Source organism: Notolabrus celidotus, chromosome 20, assembly GCF_009762535.1.
Source record: "Notolabrus celidotus isolate fNotCel1 chromosome 20, fNotCel1.pri, whole genome shotgun sequence".
Classification (NCBI taxonomy): domain Eukaryota; kingdom Metazoa; phylum Chordata; class Actinopteri; order Labriformes; family Labridae; genus Notolabrus; species Notolabrus celidotus.
Genome location: NC_048291.1, coordinates 11,327,310 through 11,347,391, shown reverse-complemented (window position 1 = coordinate 11,347,391; position 20,082 = coordinate 11,327,310). Strand labels below are relative to the sequence as shown.

General features: G+C 41.4%; 1 protein-coding gene across 7 annotated transcripts in view; it reads left to right on the top strand.

Annotated features, from left to right (window-relative positions):
- arhgap17b (Rho GTPase activating protein 17b) overlaps positions 1-20,082 on the top strand; it is a 25,597-nt gene extending 5,515 nt beyond the window's left edge. For 2 of the 7 annotated variants that reach the window (XM_034710969.1, XM_034710970.1), the window contains exons 3-21: positions 1,408-1,447; positions 9,009-9,113; positions 9,645-9,721; positions 9,957-10,068; positions 10,358-10,434; positions 10,593-10,695; positions 11,107-11,175; positions 11,335-11,416; positions 12,111-12,238; positions 12,670-12,781; positions 12,868-12,949; positions 13,113-13,193; positions 13,295-13,408; positions 13,515-13,606; positions 14,508-14,646; positions 15,431-15,709; positions 16,327-16,448; positions 16,521-16,934; positions 19,110-20,082. In XM_034710969.1, the coding sequence (XP_034566860.1) occupies positions 1,408-1,447; positions 9,009-9,113; positions 9,645-9,721; positions 9,957-10,068; positions 10,358-10,434; positions 10,593-10,695; positions 11,107-11,175; positions 11,335-11,416; positions 12,111-12,238; positions 12,670-12,781; positions 12,868-12,949; positions 13,113-13,193; positions 13,295-13,408; positions 13,515-13,606; positions 14,508-14,646; positions 15,431-15,709; positions 16,327-16,448; positions 16,521-16,934; positions 19,110-19,276 (2,395 nt within the window). In that variant the 3' untranslated portion in view covers positions 19,277-20,082. Of the gene's footprint in view, positions 1-1,407; positions 1,448-9,008; positions 9,114-9,644; positions 9,722-9,956; positions 10,069-10,357; positions 10,435-10,592; positions 10,696-11,106; positions 11,176-11,334; positions 11,417-12,110; positions 12,239-12,669; positions 12,782-12,867; positions 12,950-13,112; positions 13,194-13,294; positions 13,409-13,514; positions 13,607-14,507; positions 14,647-15,430; positions 15,710-16,326; positions 16,449-16,520; positions 16,935-18,389; positions 18,443-19,109 lie in introns of all 7 variants that reach the window. The other 5 variants (XM_034710971.1, XM_034710972.1, XM_034710974.1 and 2 more) reach the window with 5 other exon arrangements.

Below are 20,082 nucleotides of genomic sequence, written 5' to 3'. Positions count from 1 at the left end.
CATACAAACCAGTCGGAATTGACAAACTATCAAAACACAAAAACATGATATAAAAGTACTGCGGCTCCCCCACCCATAATTTAAAGGAGAGAATTATAATGGTCTAAGACCTAACATCACATTTGACAGACTTAAATCAGTACATCTGAGCCACTTTAACAAGCTTTTTTTTAAAAAGGTTGGTCTATTATGATAGTTCTTGCTGATGCCGTTTCTAACACTTTGTGCCCCTTTATTGAGTATTTCCATGACCACATGTTCGGCCTGTGCTTATTCTGGCTGCCAAACAACAAACCATTTTTCATGTACAACAATGAACATTTAAAAATCACAGCTCTTGTGGCTTACAGATGTTGTTTCGATTAAGGATATTTCAGGCATTAGTGAGGTAATCCTCTATCTATAGGGTGTTACTCACACCAGTCTTAGGTAATAACTGTGCGTGGGCGAGAGTTAATTGATCCCTGTGAGGTTTGAATCTATAGTGTGGGCCTGCTCTGGTAGAGGTTTCCTGAGATTAGTGTGTGTAGACGTGTAGTGTGTGAGTTGGTGTATTAAAAAGATGAGTGATGTGCTTGCTTGCTGATTTCAACCAAGAAGTACAAAACTAATAAGCTGGAACAGGTAAAAATTTCCTGTAAAAGTATGAGGTCACATATAAATTTATTCTATCACTACTTTAGGGGGTTACTTGGGCGTTTTATTGGTAATTCCTAGACGCTTTGGAGTGATGTCACCGTTATCCAATGCACCACAAGCTCTGCCACAATGTGCAATGTGTTTCAGACATCAACATGTCTGTTTGCAGTGCCCCCCTCCCCTCAAATTCACACACCTCCATCCTGTTGCCATAACAAACAAGGTGGAGATGACACAACAGGAAGCATGTGTTCAGAGAGAGTGCAGGAATCCAACATGTCTATCATGGAAAACAGCCACAGGGCTTGTCTGTTTGTGCATAGATGTTGCGTTTGTATGCACAAATGGTGAACAGTTGTTGATGCATCCCGACAAATGTCACATTATCAGCTGATGTTTCACACAACATTTGTATCTGGAATTAAGTGTATTATACATTTAGTAACTTTGATAATCTGTTCAAACAGAAGGTTCCGTCTTCTTTTGTTGAAACACAACTTTAGAGTAGTCACAATATGCAGAATGTTGCTATACATGATTTTATTTCCAGCACAGAAGAGTGTGTTTAAGGGATTCATTCAAATTACCATAGGTGCTGAAGGAGCGTCCCTTGACTCATATCCTCAGATTACATTTTATTACTCTGATGATTATGCTTTTATGTCTTACTACTGTATGTTGAAGGTGGTTTATCTGTATCTGTGTTCTTAGTATGTTATTATATTGTTGAGCTTTGACCTTTGGCTTCATGTCTGTTTCCTTTAACAGGGCTGAGAAAACTGAGGTGCTGAGTGATGACCTCCTACTGGTGAATATTACTTCTTTCTCTATAATTATTCATATACACCATGTGTCAGGGGGCTTCGGACACACACTATATTTCACAACATAGTTTTAATGTTATGAAACTGTCATTTACTTCATCAAAGTTTGCAGCTTGTAGTAAAAAAGCTACAATATGTATAATACGGATGAAAGCAAATTTGTTGTTTGTCACAAACGCATGTATGAGGTATCTTATTTACAGCATTAGAGTGAAAGACATCGCATAGCATTGTGTAGCAAGACAATCGCTTTTCACACATCATCCACTAGATTAGATTTACACTTATGAAGAGGAGCTGGAGATGTCTGATGAGTATTTTCTAACTTCCTGTGTTTGCACTTTGTAAACAGATATCAGGACGGCCAGAGTTAAGGCACAACACATTAATCGGATATATGAATATTGTTAATGCACCGCTACATCAGTTTTATCCATCAAGCTAACAAGTTCTAAAATCAATGAACATTTTCTTACTGGGCACTCCCAGCGCCTTGGCGATCTCCCTTCACCCAGCTGTCCCTTTCATTAAGTTTTTGAAGTGAGATGAGGAGTTGTAATATCATCACTTATGGTCAGTTATGCAAAATATAGTCTGGTTGAGTTTGTCGCTTGCTTTCAACACATGCTGTTAGGACGCAGTTTTAGTTTATCGGTTGATCTACAGGATGTTGATATTCAATAGTTTCTGTAAGCTGCCAATTAGTGCCACAATCACCCTGGACTAAAAGGTGTGTTTAAAAATGGGGAAAATGGGGAAAATTGGAGGCTGGTGGCCTGGCGGTCTAAGCGCCCCACATACAGAGGCTACAGTCCTCGTCGCAGAGGTTGCCGGTTCGACTCCCGGCTGCGACCATCTCCTGCATGTCCTCCCATGCTTTCTACTCCCCACATTTCCTGTTTCTCTTCAGCTATCCTATCAAATAAAGGCAAAAATGCCCAAAAATATAACTTAAAACAAAAAAATGGGAAAAAAATACTCATCAGTTTCAAAGATGCATCTTTTAATTTTTATCTGTCCATCCAACAGTCTAAATATCCAAAGATTCCCCATTTACTCAATCAGCAGTGAAAAAGGAAGTTTGCTAAAAACTAAAAATGAAAGATAAGAATCAGCAAGGAAGCAGGAAATTGTTGACTTCTTTGCCCCAATAAAGGCATGACATATTTAGTCAATCATGAAAAATGTGGAAATATCTTAACAAATAATCATTTGGGCCCGAGGACTGACACGCCTAAAGGTTATTAACTATTAAACTTTGCATCTCTAATTCATGAATCATGTTAGTCATTTTTTACTTTAATGTGCATGATAGGGAGCTAAGTGTGATTCGGCTTCAACACATTTAAATATATAGTGTTTTGGTATTTACATAATCTGAGCACTTCTTGCAATTCTAGTCAAAAACATTTAACTAAATAGAAAACAATCTGTTTGATAGTTTACCATGAGACATTACCTCCTGTCAATTAAAGGAGCCAGTTGAGGTTGTTCAGGCATTTAATAGGGGGCCACCTGAAACACCTCTCTTTATGGTGTGTTCTGACCAAATGGGATTTTTTTTTGCATTTGGTCTGTATACACCATAACAGGTTTTCCGGGCACGTCCAGCTGGGAGGAGGCCCCATGGTGGACCCAGAGCTCACTGGAGGGAGATTATATATCCCATCTAGCCTGGGAGCATCTCAAGATCACCAAGGAGGGCCTAGAAAATCTTGACGGGATGAGGGATGTCTGGGTTACTTTGCTTAGCTTGCCAACACAGCAACCCAACCCCAGATAAGCGGGAAAAAATTGATCGACAAATGAGCGTTTGTTGAAATTGAACCCAATGTTAGAGAAAAATACAACACAACATCCAATAAAAGGGTATCTCTAGAACCCATTATTTCTGTCTACTATACCTTAAGAGGAATAAGTAAGGATTTTTGCATGCTCAGTTGTTATAGTTATCGACTAGTGCGCATTAAACCATCAAAACCTTTGTTGAGTTATAACTCCTGGCAGAAAATGTTAACTAGTTAATGCAACTGTCATTCACTGTTCATCAACCATAAGTGGCAGTGATATACACCATTCACCATTCAATCCTCTTCAATTGAAATGGGTGTATAGCACTGTAAAAAAAAAAAACACTCCTTGAATAGTAAAATCCTGAACTCATTAAATGAGTTTTCCTCAAAGACTCTATTAAAGCCATCATGCTATTGCACTTGCTTGATGCCAAGTTTCTCTGCAGTATTTAACTACAACTGCTGCTGGCATTGAAACACAACTGGGGAGTCTTTCAGTCAGTGATACCTCACCAGCCTCATGGTTTTCCACTCAGGGCAAACTCTGGCAACATTCTGTTATCTTGAAATCACACTGGGTGTACCCTCTGCATTCTGTGTGTGTGTGTGTGTGTGTGTGTGTGTGTGTGTGTGTGTGTGTGTGTGTGTGTGTGTGTGTGTGTGTGTGTGTGTGTGTGTGTGTGTGTGTGTGCGTGTGTTCGTGTGCGTGTGTGTGTGAGAGAGGGAGAGGGAGAGAGAGAGAGGTTGTGTGTGTGTGTGTTTTTGCATGTTGGGGGATGGGAGTACTCTGTGAGTGAAACTATGAGATCACTGCTAGAATAACAAGAATTATAAAAGAGACTGAAAAAGAGTGAGCATGTTAACAGAGGAAGCTTTTGTGGAAGCAAACATGAAGGTGAGGTTTAAAGCCCTCGTTTAATCGTGTAGTCAGTTTTATGGCATGCAGGAATGAACTATGAACCCCTTGTGGTTTGAACATGTAGCAACACACAATGACATAAATGACTGGTGGTTAGCAACACATTTTTTTCTTTTCGAAAGAGAAGAAAAGCTTAATCTTTTAGGAAAAAGCTTGTACAAGACTGATAATGGAATTAGATTGATGTTAAATTACTATGGTACCAAAAGCACACAGCACAACCTGACCCAGCCCTCCCAGAGAACACTTTCTCTGGTCTTTGGTCCTGAACGACAGGAGCTTTGTGCAGCGTTTGACATTCCTGTAGCTCCAGCTCTCAATGAGGAATGTGATTGTCAGGCGTTAAGCATAGTGGAAGTGGCTTTTGGCACAATAACAACAACTTGAGCTTGGAGTTGCTTGTCCGAATCAGTGTTGTCGTCTTAGTGATTTTGCAGATTTTCAACCTGGTTAGGATCATCTTTATGAAATGTGTAGCCGACCACAGATTGGTGAATCAGTGTTTTGATTTAATGACCCTTTACTGGGGAAGTTTCCTTCTTCCCTAACATGAGCAGAGAAAGAATAGTTTTTCCTTTCCCCCTCCCCACAACCCATTTTCTGAACCTGAAATTTGACACTAGGGTTTTCATGGTGTGCTAGTATTTTTTTCCTCTGTTTTTCCACAGTCCTAAGGCTAAGACATGTTTCTTGTTCTGACACGTCCTGCCTCAGTGGGAAAGTTGAGGAGGCTCCCAGGCTTGGTTACACTGCTGCTCGCCCGGCCTCATATGAGAGAGAGAGAGAGAGAGAGAGAGGGAGAGAGTCAGACTATAACTGGACCCATGTCACAGTATTTGAATACAACTCAGGATACACAATAGACTGTTATTGTTGTGGAGACTGGAGTGCACTCATATCTGATACTGTATGCTAGGCAGGTATTTGCCTGTGTGTCTGTGAGATAAATAAACAACTCCAGTGTGCTCCACTCTGTCCTCTGCTAGGGAAGGTTTGATCCTTTGTTTCCAAAAGTGTAAGATGAAAGTATAGATATCAAACTTAAATCAGTACATGTGACATGTTGTAAGAGCCAGCACCTGCTTAGATTAGCATAAGGCCTTGAAACAGGGGGGGAACAGCTGGTCGCCAAAAGTCAAATGCTCAGTCATAAAAAGTTATATCAATGTTGATTAATCTTTAAAACGAAACTGTAGGGTAAAATGACAGTTCCATGTCAGTTGGGGTGGAATTTGGTGGAGAATTTGTTGGCCAATCGTTATATCCTCATTGTGTCTTGCAATGAAACGATACAAGAAAGATAAGCAACTTTGCATGGATGCAAAACTTTGGTTCCGTTTACCCCCATTATTAAAATATCTGGAAACAAAGTATTTGATTTGAAGCTCTGATTTAAATGTAATGCATGTTGTTTTCCTTGTTATGTCGCCAAAGAGATAACTGCTTCCTCTATAGTATGGCTATGCCTAAGCTCATTTTCTGTTAAGGTTAGCTAACGCTACATTATCATTATCAATTTAATTTCCACCTCAAAAAAACGTTCCCACTCAAAGAGGTATTTTGTGTTCCCAACGCAGGGACCAGGGTCTGAAATTAAGTTGCAGGTCGTATATCTTACCTCCTAATGTGGTAGGTCAGAGTACTCTCTTTAAGTACAGGAGCTTTTTGGTTGGGCTTGCAGCACAGAACTTTTCAGTTTTCATAGTCCATACTGGGACAAAACCAAACATATTTCCCACCTTTAATACTTTTGTTAACATATTTCCCCCTCAAACAGACATGACTCTTTAGACAATTATTGCTCTTGATTCCCATTTCTGCTCCGTCATCAACTAGCTAGACAGTAAACAATCCTGCCAACAAGGTCAGCCAGGAGCCTGTCAGTTTACCAGTTCTACAGCCAGCCAGAGCTGCAGCTCCGAGCCAGAAAACAAAACTGAATCCACCCACCGGGTTCCTCTATGACTCACTAAGCGTTCCATATTTTCTGCTTTGGCAGGTCAGAGGTCACCGGCTCGCTCTGTTCGCTGTTTTCATTGCTTTGTGGAGGAAAAATGCCGATATCTTGCTTGTAAACCTTTGGACAGCTCCATAACTGGAGAGGCAGGGTGGAAGGGATCGTCTCAGTTCTGTTAATTGCTGAAGAGTGTGTGTTTGCTTGTCAGTGCTCAGGATTGGTTCCTGGCTCAGTTTTCTTGTTACATACTAATATATACAATCAAATAATTAAGGATGAGATCATCAGACATCCAGAGATGTATTATATTGTACTTCCCTCAAGGGGCTTTTATTGTAAGCTCATTGGAAACACTTTTCCATGGGCATAGACAGACACAAATGCAACCCCTAAGTGTATCCACTGTACCGCCCACGCTGCACCCACGCAGATCTCTTTCGTTACTTTTTGGCGCTGATTTTATGGAGGTTTGGATCCACCACATAGAGCCTGACTTCCATGCATTAATCAGTGCTGGGGATCAGCTGAATGGTGAGCGAATCAATTGAATCCAGACGAAGAAGCCAACTCCAGCTGTGGTCTGGCATGGAGGGACAGCTGCAGGAAGAGGGAGGAGGCAAAGAGTGTGTCTGTATCTATGTGTGTGTGATAGAGAGAGTGCCCGGCATTGCTGTAAAGACAGCAAATTAGTGAGGATAAAAGTAAAGGAAGAGGAGTGACAGCAAGATGGGGATCAGAAGGCAAATGATGTCGAGCCACAGCTGGATGTTTACTCTGACACAGGAAGAGGAAGTGAATAAATGGCAGACAGACGGTTGAGTGCACAGTGAGCATGTCACGCTAAAATCATGACGCTTTCTATGAGCTTCAGATCAAATTCATGAACATAATGTTGTTTTTCATGGTTCTTTAAGAATGCGACACCTAAAACAAAACCTCACACTTTTGGAAATATTGCCAAAACTCTTCCAGGTAAAGGTTCAGATCTGAAAGTAAATCTAAAAGGTAGTTTAAGTTTCAGCACCACACTAATGTTTTTAATTCCTGTTCAGCCACTGGCTTCAGTTAAATTCAGAAATATGGAGATCAACAGGCAGAGCCTTTAAATTTGAGATACATCACAATCACATGTTCATAAAACTCTCACTGGAGGTGCATTCAAGGACATACTGACAATCTGAGATCAAAGAACTTCATGCTAAGAAGGCCCTCTGGTCTGTGTGGTTTTGACTTGTTTGCTCTTTCTTGCACTTTCACGTAATAAGTAGGCCGGGCTGTGTGCTCTGGCTGATTGGGAGAAGCAAAGCCTGATGCTCCAAGTAATTGTCGAAGCTTCCACTTCTCGCTTTGTCCAAAAATGTAGATATTTTTCCCTACATTTTAACTTAAAAAACTATATTTCTATGCTCCTTGTTTAAAAATATCTACTTCTACACAGGATCTGAGACGATAAAAAAACGTGTTGGGCCCGGTAGGTGTCGATCAAGTCCATGCAAAAACCATTAGAGGCAAACCTTCAGAGAACGGTTAGAGATTGTATTTGATATGTAAGGACTAAAAACCACAAATACAAAATACAGGAAGTAAAACAAATCTTATAATGTACATTTTCAACACAGGAGCTTTAAAATGACAGAACAAAAGACTGATAGTATCTTTGTTGTTTAGATGATAGTACATATGACACTCCAATACAAGAGAAAAAAAAATCATGTTTTTTTTCATAATATCAGTGTATTTTTAATAGCCTTGGAGCAATATTTAAGCTTTTGTATGCAGTGCTTGTCGAAAAAATAATTATTCAATTTAATTCCAGGCCTGTGATGGAAACAATTGATAGTAATTAACAGGAGTTATTCATGAAATATTGTTTTTTTTTTCTCATAGAGTGTAACCTTTATTCTAAACTTAATTAGTGTAAGATTAACCGGTGGCACCGATTTGGCTCAGCAGTGAAAGCGCACACCTCATGTACAGAGGTCGTAGTCCTGGTTTCAGAGGTTGCAGGTTCTACTCCCGGCCTTAACCTTGTTCTGCATGTCTCACCTTGCTCTCTACGTTTCACATTTCCTCCTTCTCTTCAGCTGCCCTATCCAGTAAAGGTGGGGGGGAAAAAAATGAAAAAAGCTATTTGGACACATCCGTCCCACTTTTGTTCTTTCATCTTATTTATTTCCTGTTTTAAGGTAGCAGTTACACAGAGTTCAGATGTAAGGGAAAGAGCTTATATGAACTGCAGAAGTTCTTAACGTTGGCAGATGCACTGACTTCAGGTGTCATATGTTTAGAGAGAGTTTGATTTTTTACTGCTGTAGCATTAAGTGTGGTATAGCTATGAAACATACTTTAGAGAATGATTTGTGAAAGAGTAAAGACTGATGGTTAAGGTGTTGAAACATGAAAATCCGCTTCATACTGCTTAGAAAACTTCAAATGAACAATAACAAGTCAAGCCACCTGCCATCATAATGATTCATCTGTTTTTACTGATGGTAACTTTCTGCATGGAGTCCAGAGACATAGAGGCCTCACCTGTTTTCAATGAAGACCCCAATCCATCAGCCTGTGTGTCTTATCTACCTCCACTCCTTCCACCTGGCTGTCAGTGCTGCCTGTCGTAATACTCCCAGCAGTAGAACAGAACAAGACAAACAGCACTGACATCCTTCATCATCTTACAAACACAAGAGCGGGCTGGGAATTTGAAAGATGGATATGTGTAAGAGCAGCTTTGGTGTTTGATTTGTTGTTCTCACCTGGGTTGTTTTTATCAAACAGGAAAATGTGTGTGTCATGTCACAGGGAGATTAGCTTCCTTCATCCTGGGCCTCCTCTATATGTTTTTGAATTTGTCATTTTCTGTCTTTTACACACAGATTGAGAGGCGGATGGAGTTGGTGCGTTCGGTGTCGCACAACACACATAAGAGGCTGGTGTCCTGTCTGCAGGGTCAACTGGGCACAGACACAGAGAAGAGACACGTAAGAAGCCAATCGGTTTCTCTTGATCAGCACAAGGCTGAGCTGTTAACATTTTCTTAGTAGCTGACCATGATTCCAGCACACTGAACATCAGGATCTTTATTTGGAGCTTTTTCATTTGCTGTCAGAGGCACTCACAGAGATACTAGTATATCATTCGTCTGAGTCACCATGAAACCATCTCCAGTATTAGCAAGAGGACGCTATCTTGTGCTAGGAACACATAGCATCTCCTGTTATGTAACACAATGATATGACAGAGACTCAGGAGGAAAATATTCAGCACTGGCCTCTTGCCAGCTTCACTTTCACTGAATAACAGACCTGCCCCTGCCCCTGCCCCTGCCCCTGCCCCTGCCCCTGCCCCTGCCCCTGCCCCTGCCCCTGCCCCTGCCCCTGCCCCTGCCATTCACACTAAATTAAACTGACAGAGAAATATGTTTTTGTCTAACTTATGACAGTGCTTTGGTTTTACATGCATGTAGCTAATCATGAGTTTATCTCTCGGCTTTTATGCTTGTTCATCTGCAGAAAAAGCTGCCATTGACGGCGCTGTCCCAAGCCATGCAGGAGGGAGGCGGTCAGCTGGGAGACGAGAGTCTGATTGGGTGAGAAGAAAAAGCTTAAAACTTTTTTACTACATTCAAAACCAGTTTCCGCTGTATAGAAAGGTGCAACTGTACAACTTTTGAACCAAAATATGACTTTGAAATCATTATTTGAGTGGAATTAACTTGTAAAGGTCTTACTTAAAGATGTACCTATTTTTTACTTTTACATTTATATTTTCACAATGCAAATAATGGTCATGTTTGTATCCATTCTGTGTGTCTGTTTGTGCAGTAAGATGATGGATGTGTGTGGAGAGGCCGAGAGCAGATTAGCAACCGAGCTTATGCAGCATGAAGTCCAGATCGAGAGAGACATCCTTGAACCTCTAAATCAGCTGGCAGAGGTAAAAACAGACCGCCCAGCTCTCCTTATTCTGCAGCAGCCACTTTACGTGATTAATGTGCATTTAAGTGTCTTATAAAATGGCATTTCAACCATATGATTTTTAAACTGAAACCTTAAGAAATTACAATTAGAATTTAAAAAATTGTACATGCTCTTTTAGTCTCTTGATTGCGCTAAATTAAACACCGCCTTTTGCATCTTCTGTGTTATTCTGGTGTTTGTGTGGTGCTAAATGTTTTCATGGCAAAAGTGTCGCATGTGTGCATCATCTCTCTTTCCTGTTACAGCTGGAGATTCCAAATATTTTAAAGCAGAGAAAGCAACTGGCCAAACTGGTTCTGGACTATGACTCAGCCAAGACGAGGTACACTGACAACACGTCTGAATGAATCAAGTCTTTTTAAGACTTTCAAGTTGTTTTAAAACATCCTTCTTTTTAAAAGTGAATCTTAGCAAAACTGTACTTTATAAAAAAATGAAGGTTTCTTGCATAAAATATACTCATGCAATAAATCTTTGCAGGTGGTACCAGGCAACAAAGTCCAGCAACCAGGCGATGGCATCTAAGGTGGACTCTCTCAAAGACGAGATGGACGAGGCTCACAATAAAGTAGAAATATGCAAGGTAATAATGTATGCAGTATATCAGATGGGATAGGATGCAATATAGTATGATTAATAATCATACTTGATTATCATACAGTGCTTTAAAAATCACTGTGGTTTAGCTGTTCTTTCTATGCAGTATTTCATTAAGAAATCTTTATTACACCTACACTCCAGTCAGGGCCGCTTCATCACGTTAGGATCATATCTGATAAAGTGGCTGAACAAAGGGAGCTTTGTACTGGGGTGGATCAGCAACAAACATGCTATGCTCATTATGATGGCCATGTAATTAAAGGTCATTGCTTTGTCATCTGGAGCTCATCTACTGTCTTTATTAAAATGTTCTCCATCAAGTGAGGCAGACGGTTTAAGGTTGCTGTATTGTTTGCCATGAATGGTAGTTAAAAGATATGTTTTCATCCCTCAGGACCAGCTTTCTGCAGACATGTACAACTTTGCTTCCAAAGAGGGAGATTATGCGCGTTATTATGTCATGGTAGGTGCACCTCAGTTTCGTGTAAATGATCTGGAACAAAAATGGAAATGTGATTCAAATTCCTCTTAGGCAGTATTTTTTGACCATGTCTTTTTTTTTTTTTTTACCACGTGCCAATCACTTTAACTGTTTAACTGTGTGTTTCTTTATGTACCCCAGTTATTAGAGGACCAGGCTGAGTACCACAGGAGGTCTCTGGCAGCTCTCGAGGCAGCTATACCAACCATCCAAATACAGCAAGGTGAAGAAGCACAACACAGAATGCATCCTCTTTAAACTCCATTATGTCTTTAAAACTGACACCCATTGTTTTTAATATATCCGTCCAAGATTTGTACTTTTCCTGCCACCTCATTGGGCAATGTAATTGAATCTTAAAACATATCTTTGCCTAAAGGATAAGAAACATTCAAAATCCAGCAACATAGGGCTCCAGACTGAGTTTAAGAAAGAGGTGCAAGTGTTCTCAATTGAGGTTCAAATTGGCCTTCTGCACTAATCTGGTGTTTTGTAGACTGTTTCTCAATGAGAAAGTCTTTCTTTGTGGTTTTGAAAATAAAAAAACCTGGCTACATGACCCCTGGAGAATAAAAATGTCTCAACCTTGAATGCATGAAGCTGCTCTTGTGTGCGCCTGCCTGAATTAATTTGCATGATACAGACTTCAGACAGGCATGGTGTCACTGTGACGGCAAAGAAGTGGGATGAAAGGAAGTTCATTAAACCCAGCGATATGTTTTTGTTCAAAGAAATCTCTCCAATTCAGCTGACACTCACACGACATAGCCTACTTTACTATAAACAAGTCAGTGCCAGAGGATGAACCTTTGCTTATTTTCATTCACACAGTAAGATTAGAATACAGTGTGCCGACACAGCAAAAAACTGCTGTTGAGTACTTAAAGAAAAGTGATGATACTGATGATTCATCCTAGACTCCTGGATGGAGAAGCCAGCCTATGGAACGCTTCTGGAAGAGCACCTGAAGAGGAGCACCCGTGAGATTGCTCTGCCCATCGAGGCTTGCGTCATGATGCTGCTGGAGACCGGCATGAAGGAGGAGGTATGAGTCAGAGGAGAAGGATAAAGTGGGACAAAGTTAAAGGGTTATTTGAGTTGAATGTCTGTACTCGTAAAACATGTTCTTGAGAAAGGATGGCACCTACAGTTGGAAAACATCTGTGGCTGACTTGCTCAGTTAGCCTTGAGGCTGCGGGGATAAGCTCTATGTCTGTGCAGCATCTGTTATTTGTTAGCACGTTCACTATTACACTACTTAAATTCAACTGTAACACCAGTCTCCTCAAAGGGGTACACTTCAAGACGTTTTTGTGAAAGGAAGCAAAACTCAAGGTCTATGCTTTCCACTGTACAATCATCCTGAAAGAGTCACTTCACTTTCTTCTCTTCCTTCATTTCAGGCTTGAAACCTGTCACATGTAGCTATCAGAAAAAAAGCACCTTTCAGTGTTCTTTTCTCTGTGTCCCCTGCAGGGTCTCTTCAGGATAGCTGCAGGAGCTTCCAAACTGAAAAAGCTAAAAGCAGCACTGGACTGCTCAACCTCTCAGCTTGAGGAGTTCTACTCTGATCCCCATGCCGTCGCCGGTAACATAAAACTCTCCCTCAAAACTGCAAAAAATAAAACCATCTGGTGCAAATAATTTCCTCATAGCTCTTCGATTCACACACAGGAGCCCTGAAGTCGTACCTTAGGGAACTTCCTGAACCTCTAATGACTTTCAGCTTGTACGACGAGTGGCTGCAGGCCTCCAAGTAAGAAAACACACACAGACAGGACTCTTTTAATACCCTGGTTAACACGCTCAGTCCATGCATATTAACCTACAACACTCATATGAAGCTCCCGCTGCACTTAGGTTGTCTTAGTTATTTTTGTACTCATGTAACAAGTAGATATTTCTGTGTGTGTTTTCAGTGTGACTGACTCTGACAAGAGGCTGCAGGCCTTGTGGGTGACATGTGACCGTTTACCAAAGACTCACAAAGCAAACCTCAGGTAAGAGCATCTTAAACTATATTATTATAGTTTATTGCCAATCTTAATGATGATCAGTCACAGACAGAAAGTTACTACATCAACTAGAGTCTCTGTTCCAGGTATCTGGTGAAGTTTCTGGCGAAACTGGCTCAGGACAGCGACGTTAATAAGATGACTCCCAGCAACATCGCCATAGTCCTGGGTCCCAACCTGCTCTGGGCAAAGACAGAGGGGTAAGAACCAAGTGCTTTTTCAGTGTTAATCAATTTTCTGACAACAAAGTGAAGGTAAGGTTGGTAAAGCTTCCTCTCTGTCCTTTTTGTATGTGATTATATTCAGGACACTGGCAGAAATGGCAGCAGCTACATCTGTCCATGTTGTTGCCATCATTGAGCCCATTATCCAGCACGCTGATTGGTTCTTCCCTGAAGGTAAGACAGCTCTGTTTATTTCATTTGATGTAGATCTCCTTTTACCATGATGAATCAAATAAAGTAGAGCGGAAAAGAAGACACAACTATAAGATTTTGGAAGAAGTTTGAATGTTGTTGAAGATATCCATAATCAGTCTATCTGACGGTGATGTTAGGCAGGGTTAACTCTAGACCTTTTCATGCTGTCAGTTAAAGGCCTGATATGTTTGCCCCTATAACTTCTCCCCTTCAATATGAATGTCTCAGAGGTGTAATGGCAATACCAAATCATCCCACCACTGTGCCAGCATTAGAGGTAGGGACAAAGGTGCTACAGGGGAGAGGCAGGATCACTGTGATGAAGAGGAGCAGGTGTGGCAGAATAACACACGTGTTTGTGTGTCTGAGGATTAGCAAACATGTTACAATGTATTAATGACTCTTTCAGATATGTTGCCTGGCTTCCATTGTTAACTGTTTATTGAACATCAACACTCATTTATTTACAGCCCCCTGATGAGATTTATTCTAGCTGGTAATAAAGCAGACTGAATTGATTTGATGTCTTTTCATGACCTACAAAGGCATACCAGACAATCAGTAGCAAGACTGACAACTTCTGTGTTGTAACTTTCAATGTTTGTTACTTCATCGAGGGGGGAGGTGTTAGGCTGGATGATTACCAGCACATTGAAGAAACTGCCTTTTGAGTCAAAATGTGAAGTGTGTGATACATTTGATGGGGATTTTTGTTAGAAAGTACTACTTACCAATGTACAGGACAAGTTCAGCAAAGAAAAAGAAGTGCCACTTTGTCCACAGGGGTCGCCAAGATCAAAGGAGCTTTAAGGGGGTCTTTACCTGTCGTGTAATTTTCATCATCTGTTCTCTATTTTCCCCAAACCTGCTTCTTTTTCAGAGGTGGACTTCAACGTTTCAGGCATGTTCGCCCTGCCCACCCACCCAGCCACCCCTGACCCTGAACCCGGCCTGGAGAGGAAACGCCCTGGCAGCCTGGTTGGGCAGGACGGGGACAGTCACACACCCCGTAAAGACAGGTACCTGTCTCGCCCCAACCTCAGCCTCAGCCTGCCGCTCACCCTCCCGTCCCGTCCCAAGACTCTGAGCAGGCAGGAGTCGCGGGGCCCGGCGGTGTCGGCCCTTTATGTAGTGGCTAACGAGTCCATCACAGTCTCTGAAACACCCACTGAAGATCTGCCCAGTCCAGACTTCAAAGCTGTGCCGTAGTCCAATGTAGCTCCCATGAATCAAGTCACTTACGAGTTAAAGAAGGGAATGATGTTCTGTGTTATATTTGCACCACATTTCTGTTATGTTCCAGTAATTTGAGCACAAGCTAATAAGTTATATTTTTACAAAGTTGGTACTGAAAACGATAACATGGTGTTCTCTTTCAATGAAGCAAAAACCACTTTGAATTTTTAACATTTTGTCTCAATGGCTTTGTTTCTCTTGTTACTTGTGTATTTTTCTCTTTGTTTCCAATTAAAGCATAGGTTTTCATATAGGTTTTATGTCTTGTGTGGGCTTCCTCTGTTGCATATTGTTTGTGCAATGTGGTATCTGTTTCTTCTGTCCCTGCAGAGATGTCGCAGAGCAAAGTTGTTTTATTTAGAAGGTCACTGTCTTGTGGTTTTATGTCCTTTTTTGGGCTCTTTCTGAAACTGAACTAAGGAAGTGGCGTCTCATTCTGTCTCCTGCAACATCTCTTTCTCTGTCTGTCTCTGTTTTCGCTCTCTTTCTGTCTCTTGCTATTTTATACTGTTCGACTAGTGTTGGGTTTGCCCTCCTGAATTCTCTCCCCTCTCCCCCCCTCCCTAGCCCTGTTAACAAAGTGCCGGAGCCCGCTCCACGTAGAGCCAACACTGTTATTAGAAAGCATCCACATCTAACCTCACCCACCTTCCAACCCCCACTGCCCCCTCTGGAAGCCTGGGGCGCTGCTCAGACTGAGCCCCTGCCCCAGGTCCTGTCCCTGGCTGCGCATGCCGATCAGCCTGGCCTGAGTGGTAGTGGAGGTGGTGGTGGTCTGGGAGGTTGGGTCCAGGTAGCCTCAGTGAAACCTCAGGTTGTAACGCAGATCAGCACGGAAGAGAACAGGTAAGGAGGAGCGAGCTGAGGTAGCAACTATTCTCCACCTCCGCCTGCTCGTTGCCAATCAACCAATCTGGAGCTCGTCCACCCTTTTGTGTTTGTCCTGTGTTTGATTGGTCCTTGAGTTCACTGTTCACTCGTCGGACATCATGAAATACAAAAATCATAACGACATCATTGCCCCCACATCTCTAAATTTGGCTTCATTTTAACAAAAAAAAAAGTGTCATCAAGAAAAAAATCATGTGATGCTCTGCTTACCACCTCCTGCTTGCTGTCATGATCGATCAACGTCAGCCTACTTTCAATAATATTTTTATTCTCCTTTCTCCTCCTTGCCTGTTGTGTTGCAGTCGAAGAGATGATTTTGTGGCGATGTCTAATTATGCATGTTACACTTTACTGCACACAGATTTTGCATCCTCTTCTCTGTATTGTCAATATTGTTAGTTGTGTTTTTCTTGTGTGATAATCTTCATTTAATGTGATAATCAGTCTTTGAATGGTACCATGTGATTGTTCTAAATTGCATGAGTTTCCATTGAGGCACAGTTGACTTGATATACTTTTAGCATGGATTACAGGTTGATGGATTAAGATTTTGATCTATTGTATTTTCACAGCCCGGCCCGTGAGCTGATGTCCACCCCCCCTCCCCAGAGGAATGGTTCAGTCCATCTTTCAGTGGGGACCCCTCACTCTCAGGGGGGATCAAGAGGGCCCAGTCCACACATGGTTCGCAGAGGTGAGTCATTTTATTCCTGTTATGAATTATTCATCACCATGCAACAAGGACTAATTGTGTTTTCATTTACAGGCACTAAGAAGCAGGCCCCCGCCCCGCCTAAACAGGCCAGTCCCTTCGCCTCCCAGTCAAGCAACACCCAAACACCCAGCTCACCTCATCACCCAGCCGTCGCCCCCAGGCGCCACCCCAGCAAAGACAACATAATCCACGTCCCAAGCCACCCGCCCCCGCAGCCTCCTCAGGCCCACCAGGCCCAGGGGGAGTCAGAGCCCTCTCCCCCGAGCACTCCCACCCCTCCAGACACTCCACCTCACGACGCACCACACTCCAACCCCTTGTCTTATCACCACTCCGGGTCCCTCCCTCGCCCCTCTAGGCCGGCCCCAAAGCCTCGCCCCCGACCCAACATGCCCCCGCCACCACAGCCTGCAGCCAATGAGGATGGTAATGGCCTCTTCGGCTCCGCCTCCAAGATCATAACAGGTACACAGTCTGTTTCCTCAGCCTCACAGGTCATGTTAAACCATATAGTGTGCAATACTATGACATAATATAAAATAGGTTAAGAATACTAAGTTACAAAGAACCATTACTCTGTGTGTATGTGTGTTTGTCTGCAATATGCAACCGTATGATGACGTTTTTTCGACAGAAAGTTCAAAAGAGCAGGATTTTTGATTAGACCACATGCTAAGTCAGTGTGGAGAGAAATATTTACATCATATTTGACTAGAGACAACAATGCAAAGAGAAAAAACTGAAGGAGCATAAGACATCAAATTGAAATCGAATCGTATTATGTTTAAAATGTAAATGTTTAACAATAATGGCACTCATTTTAAAGGCTACTTTAATGGTTTTTACCTCAGGGATTATGTCATTCAGTTATTATCATGTCCAAGTGCAATGCTTTAATTGTTTTTTTTTATTATCTCATATGTTTAAAATGTAAAATTACTATCTGCAATATTTTAGTGATGAAGTAAAATGTGGAAAAATGCTTGTATTTGGGATAAAACACCATATATATTGTAATACCAGGAAGAGTTAACCACTGTGAAAGAAGCAGTATCTTTGTATTAATATATTTTGTTAATCATACAAGCTACAATAAGTATTAGCATCAAAATATGAGCAGTAAAAGTATGTTTTACATAGAATGGAGCATGTTTGAATTCAGTCGATTCAATATTGCAGCTTAAAAATGTGGGGCTCAATTTGTTTTGGCACCCCTTAAAGGTGAATCCCCCCCCCCGAGATACATATATAATGACACCTACAGAATGATCATATACTAGATTCATCATACTTTGTATTATTTTTCTTAGTGTAAAAAAATAATTGTTAGCTGAAATTGGGGTGTTGGTTTGGCTTAGTGGTTGAATCGCACATCACATGTAGAGAGGCTGTAGTCCTTAAGGTGAGGGGCCCAGGTAAAGACTGAGATTTGTATTTATGTTTCTTTATGAGCTACAAAAGCAAACCCAATTACCAGCATGAATATTGATTGATTCAAAGAAAGCAGGATGAGATTTTAGTTAAGACACTACTTACATGTTCAAGAAATTATCAACAAAGAGATAAGACATACTGCTGCTTCCACCAGGGGTGTCAAAATTGACAGAAACTTAAAGTTCCTCACAGCAGCTAAAAGTAGGGATCAACTGTGGCTGCATTCAGTTGTTGCAATTCCATATGTGACTACAGTGCTTCAAATATCATCAAAAACACAGCTTAATTAAGTTCAGTACAAGTAATTTATTTTCTGTTGTTGCACCAACTTCATTCACATGCTGTTATTCAGTATTAAGTGATTTCCGCTTTCTCTCATAGCGTTGCTATATGTAGTTCTTTGGCTGTTGGTTTCACTTTGTGAAAGTGCCTCACAAACTTAATTTGGTGATCTCATGCATGACAGGAAATGTGTAAATATTGCAGATGTCTGAACTGCCGGCCTGCCTGTAAGATGAGCTTTGCAAAGGCAGGTAATGGTAAGGATCTGATTGGCTGTTGCCTTTGGCCTTGCTTCTGTATCTACTGTATGTGTGTGTGTGTGTGTGTGTGTGTGTGTGTGTGTGTGTGTGTGTGTGTGTGTGTGTGTGTGTGTGGGTGTGTGGGTGTGTGGGTGTGTGGGTGTGTGAGTGTGGGAGGAAGAAGAATGTAAACTTTAACCCCTCTTTTGGTGTGTTGTGTTGGCTATAAACCTACTATATACATGCTTTATGTATATTAGTATGCATTTGTCTTGCATTATAACCATACTGTGCAACAAAACTAACATGCTTGAGTTTCCTGCTCCCCCCATGGTGACTGCTTTTGCCTGCAAACAGTTTGCTGTGATACTAACATGCATCTAAACAGTCTTTAAGCCTACATTTGCTCTTGACATGCTCTTCTTGAACAGATTTTTAAAGATACTATGTTGCGTTAACATTTTAACACACCAAGGATAATCTGCAATAACTGCCTCCACGTTCAAAACAGATACTTAGAACTTAAATAGAACTGAAACTACAAGACATTCAAAACAAAGATCAATCCTTGGCGTCTCATAGAGTTTGTAAAGGCAGTGTGCACTCCTAAGTTTGAAACAAAGTGTGCATGATTCTCTTAACTACTTTGTTTTGCTAACCCTTTCTCCCTAACTGTCCTGCACAGACGGAGGCCTGGTCCTAAAGGGGATCAGTCGAGCCTTCATCCCCGAGGTGATCGTGGACCAACAAGAGGAGAGCTCTGCTGGTCAAGAGCCCTCCGCCGCCACTGCCACCACCACAGCCTCTTCCCCCACCAACCCTGAGATCAACACAGAGAGCACCGCGCTGTGAAAAACATGAGGGATTATAGAAACCATACTCCCCTCAGCTGGTCCAAGTAAAAGATTTGAATGTTAAGAATTAGATATCAGCGAAGTAACTCAAACTCCAGCTCTTCACTCTGAACTCACATAATGCCAGGCTGCTATCTGGAGAATAATGGCTACATTTCTTCTGTTTTGCTGCGGTATAACTAAACACACATGTGCTGAACTTCAAGAGTATCACAGACTCCTGCTATTGATAATAAAGGTTTAATGTTATGAACGTTTTTGGAGGCAATCTGTAAACATGGTCTCAGCACCAAGTCAGAGCAAGCAATTTTTATTCAGCAGCTCAGATCTGCTGAGATACTTGAGTGTTAGCCACCGCTGATGATGTATTTATCATGAAACTGAATCATTTTCAGGCATTTTTGTATTCTTTTTCCCAGATATTCTTTGTTTCAACTGGCTAAATGTGATGCTCAGCAGGGAAAAGCTTTCAGATGTTACCACACTTCAACTTCGCTGTACATGTGCAAGTTTAAACGACCAAAGAAATGCAAGTGGGCCAAAGAATTTAATTAAGATGAAGAGCTGTCAGGGCCTTTATTATGGATGTTAATGACCAAATATTTGAAGAGTGCAATATTAAAATGCAATCATCTAAACACAGCAGGAATGCTGTTATCTTTGGTATTCAGATAGTTTTCCTTCTAGTAATCCAGTGGGGTAGTATTTCATTGTTTGCCATCAGACTTTGATTTGATTTCAAATATCCTGAAACAACTCAAAAAGTTAGCTTTTATCATTAAAAGGGATTTTTCTAAGAACTGA